Genomic DNA, 21211 nt, shown 5'->3' on the forward strand with positions numbered 1-21211 from the left:
CCAGGAACTTGAACCAACACGTTAAAACTCTAACTCCCAAGAAGGATATCTTGGCAATACATCCAGCCTTTAATTCACAATAAGGTTTGCCAAAGGTGAATGCAGGTAAACCTGGGAGGAAAAAAATAGGAAGACCAGAAAGTGTCCTCAGCCCTGGAAAGGGTACACTTCAGAATCAGATACAAAACAAGTGTCTTTGCACTTTTCATCTAAAAAGACAGACACTTCATGATAAGCAACACCAGAGGAAAGAGTCTCCTGGTACTCTCGGACGCCAGCGAAGGATGTGGTGTACCAGTGGCAGTAGGATATCGCTCTGATGATAAAAAGGACCCAGCTGGAGAATCCGGTTAGGGAAGCAGCCCACCACTAGTATGAGCTGAATCTTCATATAGCTTCCAACTTGAGGCAAAAACAGTTCTCTACTGATGTCCAGGGCACCGAAGAGATCTATTTAGATTTTGAACAGATATAGCAAGAGCTGAGCCCACTGGGTGGGACAGAACAAGTGTTAGAATAAATTAAACTTTCCAAGCAAGGCTGTGTTCCAAAAAGAAACTGAGAAATCTGTCCTGTGCCAACTAGATCCAGATATCTAGTATTCAGGGAGCTTTTGTGAAAAATCATAACCTCTTCTCCCCTGCATTTCCTCTGTATGGAAGTTGTTTTTCTGGACATCATTCAAGGCTGAAACTGGGGGTCCTGGACCTAGAGACCATCCATCCCCCAGGCTGTTAAGAGAAACACAGTAATGAGGGAAATGTTCCATTGGAGGATTTCAGTCTACAAAAGGAAGTACTGTGAAAAAAAAAACTCATTGGATACCAAGTTGTTTTTATTTTTATTGATGAAGAGGAGCTATCTGTGGCTTGCACAGTGTTCTCTCCTTGATTTGAAGGCCTGCCCACTCCTCCTTGTCTCAAACGAGACTGCCTGGCCAAAGCAGAAGGTTCCTGAAGAGAAATCTCTTCTTGACTTTTGCTTTAGAAAGCCTCAGCTCAGCAAGGGATCCTCCGTTAAGGAAAAGGAGGCGAGATACAGTGGTGCCTCGATTCATGAACTTAATTCTTCCCGTGATTCTGGATGCAGAATTCACTCTACTATTTAGGCTGCTACCTAATTGCAAGCATACACATAGTATTCTGGTTGCAAGCAAATTGCTTCCCTTGCGACCAGAATCATGGAAAGAATTAAGTTTGTGAACCAAGGTACCTCTGTGCTGCCTTCAAAGGGAAAAGACTTTGCTAAAGAGTCTTTCAGTGTGGAGAAATAGAAAAAGAACAATGGGAAACTCTTCCATGATTTTAAGACAAAGTCTGAAGTTTCAAAAAATAGGAGTCTAATCCAACCCCTCACAATTACCTAGGATATGAAGAAGGATGCCCTTCTCACATACAGCCAGCAACCTTAGCTCCAGGGATCCCGGCCTTAGCAGAGATTCTTGTATTTAAATAATAAGTTAGGTATCTGCCGCCAAGGGACCATTTGAGCTTGCACAGTCAGGATATTGCCAGTAGAGATCAGATCAGCCTTCTTCAAGGTCCCACTACTGAAAAGAATCCCCAGTACCTTTTGTAACATGATTTGGTGAACAGTGGGAGGAATGCTGGTCCTCATCTAACAATTCATACTAACTCTTCACATGAAGGCATATTGGAATCTGTTTTAAATTTTACTTTAAGGATTAAGAAATGTGGTGTTTCTTCATGCTCTATCATCTCTAATCAAATATGCTTTGTCATGGTATAGATAACAGGGGGATATTAAAACAAATCAAATATAAAATTATATATTTGTATCTGCATTTGAACTATAATTTTATTAAATTCAATATTGTGAATTAAAATTTTGAGCTGCTTTGTGATGGACTATACATTTAAGATAAAAGTAAGTTTCACAATATGCAAGAGTTCCAATGGTGTTCACAAAATTGATGTACTGAGCTCATGGGCTTTACCACTCTGCATCACCAATGGCTTTTGCAAACACATAGTCTCTCCCTCCAAAACACATAACCCCATCTTTCAAATAGAATTTCCACTTGTTCTTGTTTCGATGAATCTGGAAGGAAAAAAATAAATTAGTAAGTTAAAAGGTCATTTACACTCCTTTAAAACAGCAATTATACTGACCCTAAATGACTTCTTTAAAAGTTAGACCACCTCAATATAGTTTATTCAGTCATTTAATAAATATTTGACTTCCTATATATGTGTGTGTCTGTGTACATATAAATCAGTATATCAATGGGTTATTAGTTTTACCATCACTGTAAATACCAAAATTTGTGGATATTCAGATACCTTATATAAAATGGCTACATGTATTTGCATATAACCTATGTATATCCTCTTACATATTTTAAAACATGAGTAGATTATTTGCAATACCTAACACAATATAAATGCTATTAGGTAGCAGCTGTATTGTTTTGGGGGGGGGTTGTTTTGTTTTGTTTTTTTAGGTACCGGGGAGCGAACTCGCAACCTAGCACCTGCCAGGCAGGCAGTTATGCCGCTGAGCTAAACCCTGGCCCGAATTGTTTAGGGGATAGTAACAAAGAAAAAGTTCACCACACATTCAGTACAGATTTAATATTTTCAGTGCTTTTGATTCATGGGTGGTTGATGCCATAGAAGAGAAAACTGTAGATATGGAATGCCAACATTATGTTTTCTTATTCTATATACTTAAATATATATTTTGCATATACACACAGAGCAGAAAAATGTCCTGCCTTTGAAGAGTTTCCATTTTATTAGACAGCAGGACAAAAATCTAATAAGAAAAGAATACTAAAAAGTTGTAAGTGTTGTGCAAAAAAATGGCAGAAAATGGACAATCACGAATACAGAGGTGAGGTTGTAGTTTTTAAAAGGACAGCCAGGAGAGGTTTGCCTTTTGAGGCGATATTAAGGACTTGAACAAGCTAGGTGGGTGTTGACTCAAGAGCATCCCAGACAAAGGAAATAGTAGTGAAAGGTCCTAAAAAGAGATATCCCCGGGTCGTTAGGATCACCAGAATCCAAAACGTCTACAAGGGAATAAACAAGGAGGATGTAGCTAATATAGGAAAGTTTTTAAAAACCTGTGTTTCATTGTGAAGAAGAAATCACAATAAAGTACTGAGCATGGTCAGAAGATACATTTTATAATCTGTCTGATTCTACTGGCTGCTCCTCAGAGTCAATACATTAGCTTCTACAGAGACAAAACAAAAAATGAGAAGTCCTACTACTCCAAAAGGTAAGACACCATAAAAATCTTCCCTGCCTCTGGGCAAACTGCAAGTGGCTACTTAACAGCCTCAGAATACATGATTTGAGATCAGGCATAATGATTATTTTGTAAATATTTTATTAGCACATGTTTGTGATACATAGTGATTACATTTATCATGCGGAGCTGGCACATGGACATAATACATTTTCATACCCCCCCCCATCCCTGCCATCCCTTCCTGCTTCTTCCAACTCTTGGTCTCTGTCCCATTTTTAGAAGTTCTATTAACATTTTTTTTTCAATTCTTTTCTCCCATTCCCTTTCTTTTCTCTCTTTCCATTTCTTCTTTGCCTTCTTACTTGAAAAAGATCTCCCTATTTCCTGCTACCTTTTCTTTTTCTCTTTGTATTTTAAGCTTTTCATATAAGAGAAACCTTATGATATTTAAGTAATTGTGCCTGATTTATTTCACCTAATATTAGGTTCTCAAGGCACATACATTTACCTAAAAATGCCTCGTGTGTATAAACACTGTAGCACACTGTCTTTACCCAGTCATTTGTGGAAGAGTATTGAAAAATTTAGCTATTATAAATTGTGAGGATATAAATATGGGTATGTATGTATCACTGTAATATGATTTTAGCTCTTGAGAAAATACTTCAAGAGGCTAACCTATCAAGAGGCTAAACATTTAATCTTCCAGCAGATTAAGTGTTTCTGTCTTAACATTTAGATTCTTGATCCACTTTGATTTTAGCTTAGTACACAATGAGATATACTTCTACATGTGGATATCCAATTTACCCAGAATTATTTATTAAAAAGCCTATCTTTCCTCAAGTGTAAGGTCTGGCCTCTTTGACAAAGGTCAAATACCTGAATATTTCTGGGGTTGTTTCTGTTTCCTGTTCTGCTCCACTGATCCACATATCTGTTTTTCTGCTAGTACCATGCTGTTTTTATCACTATAGATTTGCAGCATAACTTCAAATCTGGAATTGTGATGGCTCTTGTTTTGTTTTTGTTACCCAGGACTGCTTTTGCTATCCAGGATTGCTTTTGCTATCCTGAGTCTCTTCTGGTTCCATGGGAATTTTACAATTGTTTTCTCTAGATATGCAAGGAATGCTGTTGGAATTTTGACTTGGATTGTGTTCAATCCATATACCATCTTTAAAAGTCTAACCATTTTGACTGCCTATCCAGGAACTTGAGGTATTTTTATATTTTCTGATGTCTTCTTTGATTTCCTTTGTCAGAGTGTGTTATGGTTTGTGTCTGAATGTCCCCTCCCCCAAAGCCTCATGTGGTCATGAGAGCGTGGGCTTTTTGGGGGCAGCTGAATCTAGATTTTGTGATTGGTTCATTGTCTAGTGCTAGGATTGGAAGTATGAGTGTTACACCTGCCATTAGGCAGGAGGCCTGCATATAGTATAAGAGAAGAAACAAGGCTAGCACCTCCCTTTTGTTCTTGTTGCCTTTGGTATCTTCCTCCACTACGCAATGCGGCCCTTCTGCCATGCACCTTGCCTTGAAGTCAACTGATTATGGACTGAAACCTCTGCAAATTATGAGCTAAATAAACCTTTCCTCCTCTAACTTTGGGTGTCAGGTATTTTGTCCCAGAAATGAGAGAAAAGTAACTAAGAAACAGTATTATAATTTTTGTATAAAAATTTTTCACTTCCTTGATTAGATTAATTCCTTAAATAATTTTTTGAAGTTACTGTGGATGGTATTGTTTTCCTAATCTCTTTCTCAGTGAGTTCATTATCAGTATACAGGAATACTATTGATGTTTGTGTGTTGATTTGTGTGTGTGTGTGTGTGTGTGTGTGTGTTGATTTTGTATCCTTCTAGGTTGCTAAATTTGATTAATTCTAGCAGTGTTTTGGTGCAATTTTGGGGGTTTTCTATGTAGAGGATCATGTCACCTGCAAAAAAAATGATACTCTGACTTATTTTCCTCTATGTATCTCTCATTTCTTTCTTTTATCTGACTGCTCTAGATTGTGCTGAGCAGCAGTGGTGATGGTGGATACCCTTATCACCTTAATTTTAAAAGGGAAAGATTTAGTTCCCCCCATTTAGAATGATGTTGGCAACAGGTTTGTTATGAATGGCTTTTATCAGACTGTATCCATTTTCTTCAGAGTTTTTACTATGAATCATTGTTGGATTTTGCCAAAGGTTTTTTTGCATCCATTGGCGATGATCTTATAATTTTTACCCATGCTTCTGTTTATGTGATGCATTACATATATTGATTTGCATATGGTGAACCATCCTTGCATCTGTCAGATGAAGCCTACTTGTTTATGGTATATGATCTTTTGGATGATTTGTGGCACTGTTTGCTGCTATTTTATTGAGAATTTTTGCATCTATGTTCATTAGACAGATTGGCCTATAGCTCTTTTGGTCTAGTTTGTTCTCTCTTACCTGGTTGGGAATCAGGGTAATGTTAGATTCCAGGATGACTTTGGGAATACTCCTTCTCTTTCAATTTTGTGAAAGGGTTTGAGAGTTCTGGTGTTAGATATTACCTGTGGTTATTATAGAATGTGGCAATGGTTCCGTCAGAGCCTAAGCTTTTCTTAGTTGATAGGTTTTTGTTACTGATGCTTCAATTCCAGCTTCCTGCTTAGGGCCTGTTATGGTTTGTTCTGGATATCCAAGTCTTCTTGCTTCAGTTTTGGTGACTCATATGTATCTAGGAACACTCCCTTTCTTCCACTTTCTCTAATTTTTTGCATATAGGCTTGTAAATTATTTCTAATAATCTTCTGGATTTTGGCGGTATTTACTGTGATTTTGCCTTTTTCATTTCTCATTCCATTGACTGGTGTCTCCTTTCCTTTTCTGTTAAGACAGGCTCGTCTATTTTGTTTTTTCTTTCAAAGAACTAGTTCTTTGATTCGTTGATTCTTTGTATTATATATTTAGGCTCCATCTCATTGATTTAATCTTTGATCTTTATAATTTCCTTCTTTATACTGATTTGAATTGGATTGTTCTTGTTTGTCTAGTAAGTTTAGCTGTGTCAGGCTATTTATTTTGGTGCATTCCCCCGCCCCCATGTAGGTACTCATAGCTGTGAGTTCCCTGCTTACAGCTTTCATTATGTCCCATAAATTTTAGTATGTAGTACTGGCATCATCATTTAATTCTTAGAACCATTTAATTTCTTCCTTAATTTCTTCCTTAATTTCTATTGATTGTGTAAGAACCTGCTTGGCAAACTCAAGGTCGTGAGTTCAATCCCCAGTACCAAAAAAAAAAAAAAAAAAAAAAAAAAAAAAAAGGCTTTCAAAACTAATACATAGAAATTCATAGTCTTCATCAAGCAACAGGAAATATAAAAAGCCCGTTTCTCACAGAAACCAAAAAAAAAAGAAAATAGCTAGGAGTAAACTTGAGCAATATGTGACCTACTATCAGTGTTCAATACTCTTACTTCTTTGAATAATTTCTCCATTTGACTTTCAGAACACTGGTTTTTCACATAGTTCTCTAGCTACTCTCTAGTCTCACTTACTGAGCCTCCTCATCTCTCAGGCCTCTCTAGTTTAGAATACACCAGAACTCTTGTTTCTTCTTATACACACTCTCGGTGATCTATGGCAATTACACTGTACCTCCAGTTCACACCTCTTCCCTTAAATGTACTCCTTCAGCTACTTCAGCATCTCCTCCTGGACATCAAACAGTCATCTGAAGGAAACACAGAACCAGGATCTCCTCTTCCTTATACCTTACAGTCTTTGCCATCCAAGTGGCAAAGGGCCAGTCACTCCTCTTAGTGCTCAGATCAAAATATGTTAGACATAACTTATACCTCCATGATCCAGACCCATCAGTAAACATCCATTCTACTGTAACACTTACTCACATTCCAACCATTTCTACCACCGCCACTTCTATTGCTCTTGTCTAAGTCACCATCTTTTCTTGCCTAGATAACAATAGCCCCTTAACTAGTTGTCCCATTTTTACCCTTGTCCCCCAACTTTTAGTCCTTTAGAACCACAACAGCCAGTGTAGTTCTGTTAAAAACATAAATTAGATGTCATTTCTTTGATCAAAACTAACCGATGACTTATTTAAAAGCCAGTCCTTACAGTGTCCTGCAAGAGCCCTCATTTCTCCTCTACGTTCACCAGTTTTCCATTGCTGTAACAAACTACCTGAGAGAAAACACTGAAAAGAGAAAAGATCATTTTGGCCAACAGTTTCCAAGCTCTCAGTCCATTCTCACTTGACACTATTTTCTGTGGGCTTGTGGCAAGGCAGAATATCATGGCAGAAAGTACCTGAATGAGCAAACTGCTTACCTCAGAGTGACCAGGAGGCAAAGAAACACAAGCAGTCAGGACAAAATACACCCTTCAAAAGCACATTCCCAATGGCCTACTAGGCCACACTCCTATTTTCTACCACCGCCCAAGCACTGAATACTTGATCACGTTTTGACCTTTTTAACCATGTGTGTATAAACCAACACATGCATACACACAGAGAGAGAAAGACACTAGGCTGTATACCAGGCAAATAATCACAATGCTAGCATCTAATGGACAAAGCAAAGTACAACCACGTTTACTAAACTGTTAGATGAAGATACTACTCAACTGATGCACTTCTCAGTGTAAATAGTGTATTACTCATAGCATAGAATGCTCTCTATGCTAGTAAAAGATTTCATTTCACCATTAACTTTCCTTCTAATATTCTCGTCACTTTAATCTTTATATTAATCTTAAATATTTTCTAGGTCTCTGAAATAATATATCCATACCACTTAATCTCACCCAGCATATAGACAAAGCCTCCATTTAGCCCTTTTTCACTGAACATGTTAATATTTTTAGTTTTTCTCCAAGTATTAACTTATAAATTTTAAAAGGTAAAGTATATAGGTTCATCAAAGTAAACTTTTTTTCAAAAACCAGTGTTTCTCCAAGTTTAATAAGCATACAAATCAACAACTTAAAATCTTGTTAAAATGTGCTTTCTGATCAGGGACTCGAGAGTGGGATTCAAGATTCTGTGACTATAACACTTACCCAGGAGAACTGATGCTGCTGGCCTCTAAAAAGACTACTGAGAATCCTTTCAGTTTACCCCAACTTGATTCTATTCAATATCCTTCTAAGTAAATCAACCAATGACCAGAACTGGCAAGTTTTTCCTCTATAAAATTCACTGTAACAGTGCTCCCCACCCCATTCTGACCTTTTGGACACATTCTCTTCGCTACTATCTTCTAACAGCATCATTCCCTTTCAGAAAGATTTCAATGATTCCCCAATGCCTTGGTTTCCATTAATTTTTTAGTACTGTTGTTAAAATCACTAATTAAGAAAGTACTCTCAGACAGCTAGATTTTTTTAACACTATTCAACTAAGATCACTTCTGTCTGCCCCACAAAATTATTGTAACGAGAGGAAAAATACACTGGGAATACATAGCACTTTGTAATTAATTACAATTTCACACCCACGATGCAGCAAACAAAGAATACTATATCCATAATGTTCTAGAAAATTCTTGTGAGACTTATAATACATACATACTTATGTACCTTACAGTATTTTTTCTGTAGAAGGCAACACAATATTTATAAAAAACTAGAGCAAGTTTCAAACTAAGAACTGTTTATGTTTCTTACTCCATCATATGTTTTTATTTACCAACACCTACCAGTAAAGTGTCATTTTTCGTCTGTATAATGTATTATAGGAGAGAAAAGGATCTTATTATTCAAGAAAGGGATTTATTTTTACAGCAATTTAAAACTATTCTTTGTTTCCTGTAGGTATATTCAAATTCAAATCTTTGACCGAAGTACAAGTATCTTATTAGTCATCAGGAAAATGAAAAGCAAAACTTCAGTAAGATATCACTTTACACCCAAGTGGATGTGCAGGATCAGAAGGTTACATAACAAGTATTGTCAAGAATGCAGAGAAGTGAAACCCCCAACACAGCTGGCAAGAGTGGAAAATAGCAGTCACTTTGGAAAATACTCTAGTAGCTCCTAAAACTAGTACCATATGACCAAGAAATTTAACCCTTAGGTGTATACCAAGACAGACAGAAACATGTGCCCATAAAAACTTGTGCCTTCATGTTTAGAGTAGCATTACTCATGATAGCCAAAAAGTGGTGAGGAGAGTCAGGACCCAGGACCCCAAAATGGCCCCTTGGCATTTGAGAGAACAGCAGAAGCAGGAAAATCTCTGACCCTCCTATTACCATTCTCCTCTAAGGCAGGCCATAAAAAGAGTTCCCTGACCTTCCTCTAAAGGGGGTCCTAAGATTCTTCATACAGATGTCCCCATTCTAGACCCAAAGAAGAAGCATATCTACCTCCAAAGACTCTGGGACACAAAAAAGAATCTAAGCTACAGGCCCTACTCAGTTCCCCTCTGTTTGCTACCATCTATCACATTCCTTTTTCTTCTAATCATACTTCTGCACAGTTACCCGGAAAAAGTTTCTCAGGTTGCTTCATGTCATTTCTAACAGTTCCTTTGCCATATAAAATTTATCTTAAATAATTTTGTATGTGTTTCTCTGGTTAATATGTTTGTTATTATTATAAGGTCTCAGCTAGAACACAGTGATGGATGAGGAAAAAACCTCACTATGGTGGAAAAAAAACCAAAGATCCATCAACAGACAAATAAAACGCAATAAATCCATTCAATAGCAATAAAAAGAAATGAGTCTTGACACACACAGCACACAGCTGAATCTTGAAAACACCGTGGTAAGTAAAAGAAGCCAGTCACAAGTCCATGTATTACAAGGTTCCTTCATAGGAAATGCAGAATAGGGAAATCCATAGAAATAGAAAGTATATGAATGGTTCCTTAGGCCAGATTGAGAACTAGAGTTATGGGGTTTCTTTTTGAGGTGACAGATTCCAGTATATCTGTGGTAACTGTTGCACACAGGAACATAGTAAAAGGCCAATGAGCCACATGCTGTAAACAGGTGAGTTATACATTATGACAATATTTCTAGTTTGTTTTCTAAATATGCAAGTATTCATAAATTAAAAACAAAAATTCATCATTCTATACATAATCACAGCTAGAGGGGCTTTTATTGCTGTTATTTTGTTGGATTTGTTTGGTATTTTTGTTTGTTATATAATACTGGGGATTAAACCCAAGGACTCAAAATGAGTTACATGCCAAGCCCTGTCTATTATTTTGAGACAAGGGCTTTCTTAATTCCCAGGATGACCTCAAACTTGAGAACTTCCTGTCTCAGACTACAGGTATACATCAACACTGACAACTGAGGAATAAAAAGCTTTTTGTTTTGTTGGGGTTTTTTTTTAGTTGCCAAATTAAATTGCTGCTAACTTAATTTCTAAGCTTAAAACCTGAGAGACACCTTCACCTGATCAACAACCCCACTGAATCTTCCATCACAACCTCTGACTTTTCATTTTTACACTGACTGTTCAGCCTGGGTTCTGGTCACTTCATGTCTTCACTACCCCTGCTTTTTTTTACTATTTGCCTCTTCTAAATCATTAAACGTGGCCAACTTTTAAGTTCAGTTACAATTTTCTCAACGACATTTGCAGGAGGCCAATGTCCTTCAGACCAAGTTTAATTTCCCCTACTTGCGTTCAGGATACCCCAGTCTCCCCCATCCTTGGTCACGGAACCTGCTTCATTTCCTAGCACACGCAGCGAGAGGACACTTACTGTCCAGCGCTGTCTCTGCACTGCCCCTCTTATATCCTACATCTATCCCTTGTTCTGCCTTTCATCAGGCTATTCTATTCTGAGTGGCTGCCCTCAATAACCTGTAACTCCCAAATCACTCAAGCCCATTCCATAGTCCCACATCATTGATGAAGGATTTGTGAAGAACTCAAAATGCAAATGAGTTCTGGTACTTTTAGCCACTTTTAAGAGTCACTTTCTGCCACTTATCTTAGCATTTGATTTATTTGTCATATGTTTTTGCTTCTAATCTGTCTGCCATCTTACTCTGTGTCATTCTATTATTCCATAAGAAATATCTTGTTTCAATATGATCGTCACCCCCTTAAAACAAGGACTATCATATTTTCAGTACCACTGAGACCAAACAACACAGTTCTAGGCTCAAAACACCACACTGTCAAAACTATACAGAGTTAAATAGCTGTTACACAATTCATTTAACTGTGAATTATAACTTGCCATAATATTCTCCATCATTTTACATACATCCTACTATAAATGCAATTAATAAACCCAAAGTCCAAAAAGTAAATATAGTACCTTATCATACTGACAGACAATTACATTATCCGTGTCAAACAGGTCTGGCACATCCTGCTCGCTCACATCATCTCCAGAATTTAAAGGGTCCTAAAGATAAAAGATGCGCACATTAAAGGATTCATGAGGCTCCAGACTTTTTAAAGATAGGGAGACATGCAGAAGTAAATGACTTGAAAAGGCAGGAGAGCAGTACACTGCACAGTCAAATAGCCCCGGTCAGAATCCTAGCTCTGCCACTTGACAGTTACATGAATGACCTTGGGCAACTTACTAATGCTCCACATCTCAGTGTCTAATCCATAGAATAAGGACAGTAGAAGACCTAGAGGACACTAGTGCTACTCAGTAAGAAGGCAAGTGAGAACTTCATGTGGCCACTATAAAAGGTAGTTAATACTTTCACATACTACTTCTTTTTTCCTATATTTAAGCCCCAATCTTATTTTTTATTCTACTGATCCATTATATATATATATATGAATGACCACACTCATCACAGGGAATCTGAAGCATAACATGAGCTACCTTGTTTCTTCTTTACCTATTCCCCTCCCCTCCCTTTAAGCCCTCTTCCCTGCCTTGTTTGCAAAGGTTCTGTTTCCATTTTTTCCTTCTATTCCTTTTTCTTGTCCTCTCCCCTTCCTTTCACCCTCACTCCATCCTTGCCCCCCTTCCCATCTGAACTTCCTCTTCCTACTTCCCAAAATCGATTATATTATACATTTTGGTCCTTACCTATACTTTCAGTTTCTCAGGCCAGAGAACAATGTGGTATGTAAACATGTTCGCACATTTTTAACCAAAGTCCATCCAGATTTTACTGGACTTATTAGAACAGATACTGTATGTTCTATGTTGATCACCTTTAACCCCACTCCTATCCCCAAACCTCCCACTATCTCTTAGAAGCCAATTCCTAAGTATGGAATAATGGCTTAAAGTGTACCAGGTTTGAATGTTTAAGTCCCACACAGAGTTAAGCTTCGTTTTCAAAGACTGAAGGTAGGGTTAATCTTCATTGTTATTTTCCTGATTCCCAAGTACAGTGAAGCACAAAGGTTATGAGTTAATAAAGTCTCAGCTCAAAAGTGGTCCTCACCTCTTCCACAATGTCTGCTTGAGAGCCTTCATTGTCACTACTGTTTGCGGTTGAATCTTCATTTGATATACTGTCCGCTTCTTCTTCAAGCACCTTTAGCTCTCCTGCATCGATAATTTCTAGAAATTCATTCTCTTCTGAATCCTTTATATTTCCTATTTCTTCATTAGAAGATGTATCAACAGTACCATCTACTTGAATTATTTCATTAATATCATCATCAGTTAACTGATTGGTCAAATCTACCCGAGAATTTGAATTCTAAAAGACAAAGAAATACAGTGAACTTCAAGTGAAATGAGGTGTTTAAAATAGTTTACACACTAGCAAGTATTCTACAGGTCTTATATTTGAATTTAAGAACATCTCTAGCATTTCTATGCAATACAAATAATTTTTAACATTATAATTTATAATCATAAGTAGGCAAAAAGAATTTACTGCTTTTATGTAATATTTACCAGATTTTATAGATACCATCTTAAATTTATACATGCATGTATTAAGTCTTAACTATCACATTTGATTATGAGCAGTAACTGAATAAAACAGAAATCACAAGTGATACTATGTTTTATATATATATTTGTAAAAAAAAAATTGTTTTGAAGCCCTTATATTGGCTTGTTTTGATTGCTTTGTCCTGTTTTATTTAACTTAGTTTTATTTTCTTTAAAATAAAATTTTAAAAAACACTAAATAAGCAAAACACAGAAAAAGAAATCATATGATTCCACTTAAAAGTTGTAGCTAAACTAGGCAAATTCATAAAGGTACAAAATAAAACAGAGGTTACTGAGGGCCAGGGAAAAGGGAGGGATGAAGAGCTGGAGTGCAGTCTTATTTGAGACAGTAAGTCCAGAAGATGAACAGTGATAATGGCTGCACAACACTGTGAATATACTTACTGCTACTGAATTATACACCTAAAATAGTTAAAATGGTAAAAGCTAGGTTGTGTATATTTTACTACAACAGAAACAGAAAATTTTAAAATGAAAACATATAAAGAAAATTGAGTAACTTTTCTTTCTATTACTGTGTTTATCAATCTGAGCCAACGAGTCATAATCTGCCAAATTATTTTATGGGAATTTTCTAATTTAAACCTAATCACAACATAAAAAGATATGGCTACTGTGGGTTACCAAGATAGCAAAGCTAGAAATGAGTGAATCAGAATTAAGGCCAAGTTTAATTGTAAAGAGTTCATCACCACTATACCATACTGCCCTCTTATTAGCCTGTCATAGATAAGGGAGAGATCAACAAAACTTCAAGCTCCTAAGAACAAGGGCTGTATTATATGTTTATATATACCTCAGAGTATAGAGCAAGTTCTTAACCTTTTTGGTGAAGTCCGAGCCACCCTAAAAAAGCTTGTAAAAACTCCAAACGCTATTACAGGAGTACACAATACTTCTGGTTTTAGAAGTATACACAGGTTGACACACACATCACATATACAACAGATTCACGTAACTCTAAGGATAGGCTCCAGAAGTATATCTTCCAGAAAGAGGGAGCAATCAGCCCCAAAGGTCTTCATTCTATTAGCCTAAGTCTTGGGAACCTGAAAAGGTCAGTAAAGCTAAAGAAGACTCAAAATAGGGTCTACGAAGTTTTACAAAGTTTTAAACAAATGCCCTTTCTTTCTGTTTCTAAATTTGTGAAGTACAGATGACACTTAATACAACAATAAATGTCTCAATGCTTCAACATAAGACAAACATCAATATATGAAAATAAACAATTTATTTTTTGAGTATATGAATACCCTACTGGGATTCATATCAATATGGATATCTCTAACATTAATCCTCAAAAAGTACCCTGAACAAATAATCTTCTAAAGAAAAACTAACACCAATAAGCAGGCAATTACCAGGCACAGTGGTGCTTCCCTGTAATCCTAACACTTGGGAGGCTGAGGCAGAAGGATCACTGTGAGTTCCAGGCCAGCCTGGACTACATAATGAGTTTAAGGCCAGCCTGAAGTACATGGCAAGACTCTGACTCAAAAAATTAAAAAATAGAAAAATATGTAGTTAACTCTTACTCCAAATAATTTTTACCACACTGGAAACATTTCATTCACAGATATTCACACACAAAAAAGAATGACTGAATACTCAATATGGAAATAAGATGAAATTACAGAAATAAAATGAATTTTATTGTACATAACTCTAACTAGAAAAACTTAAGAGATCCCTAAAGTTGAAAAGAATGCCACGGCCACACTAACGATAAGCAGAGGCTAATTACAACTTTCCTTGAATCCAACCTAGGAGAAGGTCACAATGCATTCAAGCAGTCTGATATCTAAGGAGAAAGAGCCCTTGGAAAGACAGGATATCTAGATGTGTCTCCATGAGAAGAGCCATGGCACCTACAAGTACTATTTAGTACTATTTAGTTTGGCCTCTCCATTTCAATACAAGAAGTCTGACATTCAATTAAAAATAATAAGCAAAAAAAAAAACCAACCAGGAAGTAGGAAAGCAATCAAGAGAAGTAGTGTAAATTCCCACCATGTTAGAAGATAATTATAATTAAATGAAAAAATAAAGTGTTGAAATTTGTGAGATGCAGCTTACAAAGTGCATAGAGAACTCACAACTTTGTACTTGCCAGGCAGACACTGTGCCACTGAGCTATATATCCCCAGTCCTCATTAAATTGTTAGAAAAGAAAATCTATTAAATCAATGATTTAATACAAGAACTACAAAAGAAAAAATCAAATTAAGCCATAGATTCAAAATATAATTTTAAAAATAAGCAAATATTATAAATAAATTTCATAATTTATGGATAAATTTCTTAAAAGAACCAACATTTACTTTAGAAGAAACAAATAGCCTAAAGAGATTTATTTTTAAAAGTATAATTCAGTTAAAATCCTTCCTACAAAGAAAAATTTAAGAATCAAAATAAACTGCAAAGTCTCTCAGAAATGATCTCTCATGTAAAAAAAGACAGAGAGATGATGATTGTCAAATAACTTCTTCATGACACCTAGAGTAGACAAAGATAAAAATATAAAGGATCTTAGGAAAATGATAGAAATCATAATGTCCAACATAGGAAAAAAGGGGAATCCATGAAAGAGATTCAAATGTATTAAGAAGATTAAAAATTTCATTGAAATTATATGCAGTTGAAAGAATAAAGGTGAGGCTGCAATATCAGACCTTTAAGACTGGACGGCAGTTAGCAGTCACACAAAGAAAGATTTCTGGGGCTGAGGATAGAGCTCAGAAGCATAGTGCTTGTCTGGCAATCATGAGGTCGTGAGTTTGATATTCAGTAGCAAAAAGAACTTTAAAAATAACAAGGGGTCATGAGAAATCATTCCAAACACTGCAAAATGATGCAAAAAGGACAACATAAGATTGATCATAGTCAATGAAAAAGCAGAAGACAAAACCAAAAACAATTTTTAAAAACCTATTCACAGAAGCAATGGCAGAAAAATATCCAAGCATGGAAAAGGATTTTGACAAGCAGATAGGTGAGACATATAAAACTCCAATTATAGCCATGATCAAGACAAATCTACAGCAAGGCATATAATAATCTAGATTTAAGATATTCAGAACAAGAACAGAATATTAAAAGATGATAGACAAAAGGAAAGTCCATCAGACAAAGACTTCTCAACACAAACCCTAAAACAAAGGAGAATTTGGAGTGAAGTATTTCCAGTACTGAAGGTAAGCAACTTCCAACCCAGACTGATGCACCCTGAAAAACCATCTTTCAAAACTAATGGAGAAATAAGATACTTACATGACAAAGAACTGAAAACATTCATGGCCACCAAACCAGCATTCCAACAAGTTCTGAAGGATGTTTTTAAAAGAGATAAAGACTACAACCCCAAGAACACCAATACAGAGAATCTACCAGACAAGATAAGCAAGAAAACAGATGAGGAAAAAAGAAGCCAATGACAAGAAAACAAGAATAAGCCAGTGCATATCAGTTACAACCATCAATGTAAAAGGTCTCGGTTCAACAATCAAAAGAGAAAGGCAGAATAGATCAAAGAGCAAGATCCAACAATATGCTACATAAAAAACATGTAATTCAAAAAGAAATTCATAAACTGAAAATCAAAGGGCTGGAAAGCAATACTTTATGCAACAGGAACATGGAAAAAAGCAGGGGTAGATCTTTTATTTTCATGCAAAGTGAACTTGAAGCCAAGACTGACCCAAAGAGACAAAGACAGTCACTGCATACTTGTGAAGGGAAAACTCCAAAAGAGAGAGATTAAGAGTCAGAAATATTTTTGCACCAAATACCATTGTACACAACTATAAAAAACAAACATTAACACATGAGGGGCTGGGGATTTAGCTCAGTGGCATAAGCGCCTGCCTTGCAAGCAGGCAATCGTGAGTTCAATCCCTGGCACCGGTAAAAACGAAAAAGACAAAAAAAAAAAAACATTAACACATGAAAAATCAAATAAGGTTAACACAGTTATAATGGGGGACTTCAAACTGCACTGTTACAAACAGACAGACCAACTAGACAAACAAAAGAAATATTAAAACCAAACCAAACCTGTGAACAAATGCACTTAGCAGATGTCTGCAGTGTTCTACCCCACAACATCAAAATATACGTTCTTCTCAACTGTATAGACTCAACTGTATAGACCATAAACTAGCTCATAAAACATGCTTAAGTAAATGCAAAGGCAATGAAATTATCACATGTGTATTACCAGACCATAATGCAATGAAATTAGACATTGATGGCAAAAGAAACCACAAAAACTTCACAAACACATGGAAATTAAATAACACCCTCCTGAACAACCAATGGATCATAGATGAAATTAAAGAAAAAATTAGACAGTTTCTACAATTAAAAGACAATGTCAAAACAACATACAAGAACTTATAGAGAGAAACAAAGGAGTCCTATGAGGGGAATTTATATCAGTGAATGCCCATATCAGGAAAACAGAGCAAGCTCAAATATAAACAACTTTACGTTGAACCTCAAACTCCTAGAAACAGAACAATAGCTCAAGTATAAAGCTCATACAAGGGAGGCAATTATATAGGGCATAAATTAATGCAATTGAAACTAAGAAAACAATATAAAGAATCAAATTGAAGATTGCTTTTTGAAAGATTATATAAATCCTTAGACAACCTTATCAAAAAAAAAGACTCAAATCCATGAATTAGGAATTAAAAGACTGGTATCACAATAGATCCTGCAGAAAGCCAGCAGAACATGATTTGGGAACTTGTTCTTCCATAAGATGGAAAAAAATAAAAGAAATGTACAGGATTCTAGATACATATGAATTACCAAAGCTGAATCAAAAAGATATGAAAATTATGAATCATCCAGTATCAGTCAATGAAATTGTAGATGTAACTAAAAACCTACCAACAAAGAAAAGCCCAGGCCCTGATGCATTCACCACTGAATTCAATATGAAATTTAGAAAAGATCTAATATTCCTACTTCTTAAATTCTTTAATGAAATGGAAAGAGAAGCAATACTCCCAAACTGATTCCTAGAAGCAAGCATTATCCAAGCATTATCCTGATATCCAAAACCAGAGAAGGACCCAATCAAGAAAGACAAAACAGGCAAATCTCCCTATGGAAATATAGGCTCAAAAATCCTCAGTAAGATACTGGCAAACAGAATACAGCAAATCATCAAGTTTATTCACCATGACCAAGTAGGACTCATCCCAAGGATGCAGGGATGTTTCAACATATACAAATCAATAAATGTAATACATCTTGTCAACAGAACCACACGACATGTGGCAAAAGTCACATCATCAATAAACACAGAAAAAGCATGTGACAAAGGCCAAAACCCATTCATGATAAAATAAAAACCAATAAAACATTGGAATAGATGATCTTTATCACAATCTGATAAAAAGACTTCTATGACAAACTATGACAAATATCCAACATCATGCTAAAACTAAAAGCTCTAAAATCAGGAACAAGACAAGGATGTCCATGATTATCACTTCTCAATATGCTGAAAACATTAGTCAAAGCAACTAGACAAGAGAAAGAAATAAAAGGAATAAGGATAGGAAAGGAAGAAGTTAAATTATCACCATTTACAGATGACATGATACTCTACATAGAAGATCCCAAAAACTCCACCAAAAGACTTCTAGATTTAATAACCAAATTCAGTCACAGAACTGGTTACAAAGTCAGCACTCAATAGCCTTCTTATACACAAATAACAAATTCACTGAGAGAGAAACCATTCCTTTCACAATAGCACTGAAAAAAATCAAATATTTAAGAATCAATCTAATAAATAAAGTAAAAGATCTTTACACTAAAAACTACAGTACTCTGAAAAGGGAGATTGAAGAATATATCAGAAAATGGAACAATATCTCCTGCTCAGGGGTAAGAAGAACCAACATAGTGAAAATCGCAAGACTCTCAAATTTGTTATAAAGATTTAAAGCAACCCTCACCATATACCTCACAAAATTAAAGAAAAGAATCCCAAAATTTATTTGGAACTAGAAGAAACCTAGAATTGCAAAAACAATTCTGGATAATAAAAGCAAAGCAGAAGACATAATACCCAACTTGAAATTATAGTGTAAAGCTACTGTGATAAAAACAGCGTGGTACTAGGAAAAAAAAAAAAAAAAACAGACCCAAGGATCAATGGAACAGATTAAAAGATGCAGAAACAACTCCAAACACATTCAGCCCCCTTATTTTTGGCATAGGGTCAGACAGATTCACTGAAACAAAGACAGCTCTTTAATAAATGGTGTTGGGGAAACTGGCTTTTCACATACCAAAGACTAAAATTAAACCCTTGTCATTAAACCATTAAATCCTCTTCCTTTCAGTTGCCTATTTTTTGGCAGGGTCTTTTATTTTTCCAAGGGTCCAGTTTTTGAGTTACTTACATGTTCTACATATATGTTCCATATGTTCTGTCCAATGAATACTTAGAAAAAGAATGCTGAGTGGGATATTTTCCTCCAAACAATATTTCTCTATCTCTAGGATAAAGTGGTGGAAAAAGCAGTCCTGGAAAATGGCCTGTGTAACTCAGCCTCTGGGGGTTAGTCTTCCACATGGTAGATAAGAGAACCTTTACAAATGCTTTTGAGCGTTCTTGGAGTCTCTGAATGGTAAACTAAGAGACTATATTTTCATATCGACAGAAGCACTGCCACTAAACAACAGAGTTTGTCCTTTCCTGCTTTGAAGCCTGGCCTCAAAATTTTACCCCTACTAACATAACTTCGTTCTGGCATCCTTTTCCAGTATAGCCCTGGCTCACTCACGTTCAAAACCTGCGAGGCTAAATAAGCACCACCAATAATTTCTCTATGTGCTGCTGGAGATTCTTAGACAGCTTTAGGTATCTGTACTCACAGCCTTACTACTTACTTATCCATTGTGAAGGTTGGCTCTAGCCTCGAAACTGTTCATCCATCCAGGACTGGCAATAAAGGATGTACCCTATTCACCACCATTTTTTCTTCAAATCTTCAAAGAGGCTTTTAATTTTTCTTGAATAAGCATTAAGCTGAGTGGAACTTGATACTGACGCTCATTTGGCATTCATGACTGAGTTTTTCAGCTCTATCATTGTATCATGCTTTTTAAATATTATTGTTGACTTTATCAGCACAGTAGATACATGTTCCTTTTTTTTAGAATTGTGCCAATAGTTGGACAATTCCTGTTTTAAAAATAAAGTCCACCATCTTTTCACCTCAGTTCAGTCTCTCAATCATTTTCACTTGTTTCCATGGTTACTGCTTTGCAATTCCTAGCCATCCCCTCACATCCCCACTGCTTTCCTTGCTTCCGGACACCCTGAACCCTGAGCACTGCACTGCTGCACCCTGTCTCACTGTGCCGTGAGCACACGGCAGCACCACTGTGATAATGTCCAGCATGTGCATCAGCCACTTGTGTGATTTGTCTGCATCTCCAGATGTTCATTATCTAAGTTCCATCCGTATCAGAGAAAGTTCACAACTTGAATGTTCCTAAACCAGGACGTAACGTATTACTGAATCATAAAGAAGGATAAATCTGAGTCATCTGAGGGAAAACTGATGCACCTTGGGACCATAATGTTAAGTGGAACAAATCAGACACACAAGTTTAAATACTACATACTTTCTCTTACATGAGAAACTCAAAAGTATAAATAACTTAAAGAGTAAAATGAAACGATAATGTGAAATAAGTAGATAGACAGCTTTGCAAATGGGAAGGGGGCCAAGAGATGGAGGAAAGGAGGGAGGGCTAGCGCAAAGTAAAAAGAATTCAGATCATGCATACGTGCCAACTCTCCAGGATGAAGTAGTCATTGTGCACTGCAAATATGTACTAATAAAAGATTTTTAAATATCAAAAGTAGTTTTAACTCATTTTATGAAATTTCTATTGCACTATATTCAAGGAAAAAGTTACAGACCAATATTCTTCATGAATACAGGGGTAAAAAATCTTCAATGAAATGTTAGCAAAATGAAACCACCATTATATAAAAATGATACTGCTGTCAAATATAGTGGCACATCTC

General features: G+C 36.1%; 1 protein-coding gene across 1 annotated transcript in view; it reads right to left on the minus strand.

Moving 5' to 3' along the window:
* Positions 1 to 1773: 1773 nt before the first annotated feature.
* The window catches only part of Gtf2a1l (general transcription factor IIA subunit 1 like), a 58908-nt gene continuing 39470 nt past the window's right edge, over positions 1774 to 21211 (minus strand). Inside the window, exons 7-9 of the mRNA XM_005005066.2 lie at positions 12623 to 12883; positions 11521 to 11610; positions 1774 to 2061 (exon numbers count right to left, since the gene is read on the minus strand). Coding sequence (XP_005005123.1) covers positions 1954 to 2061; positions 11521 to 11610; positions 12623 to 12883 — 459 coding nt within the window. The 3' untranslated portion in view covers positions 1774 to 1953. The remainder of the gene's footprint in view (positions 2062 to 11520; positions 11611 to 12622; positions 12884 to 21211) is intronic.

The sequence above is a fragment of the Cavia porcellus genome, unplaced genomic scaffold (genome assembly GCF_034190915.1).
Source record: "Cavia porcellus strain 051 isolate PalLab524CR breed Dunkin Hartley unplaced genomic scaffold, mCavPor4.1 scaffold_1, whole genome shotgun sequence".
Lineage (NCBI taxonomy): Eukaryota > Metazoa > Chordata > Mammalia > Rodentia > Caviidae > Cavia > Cavia porcellus.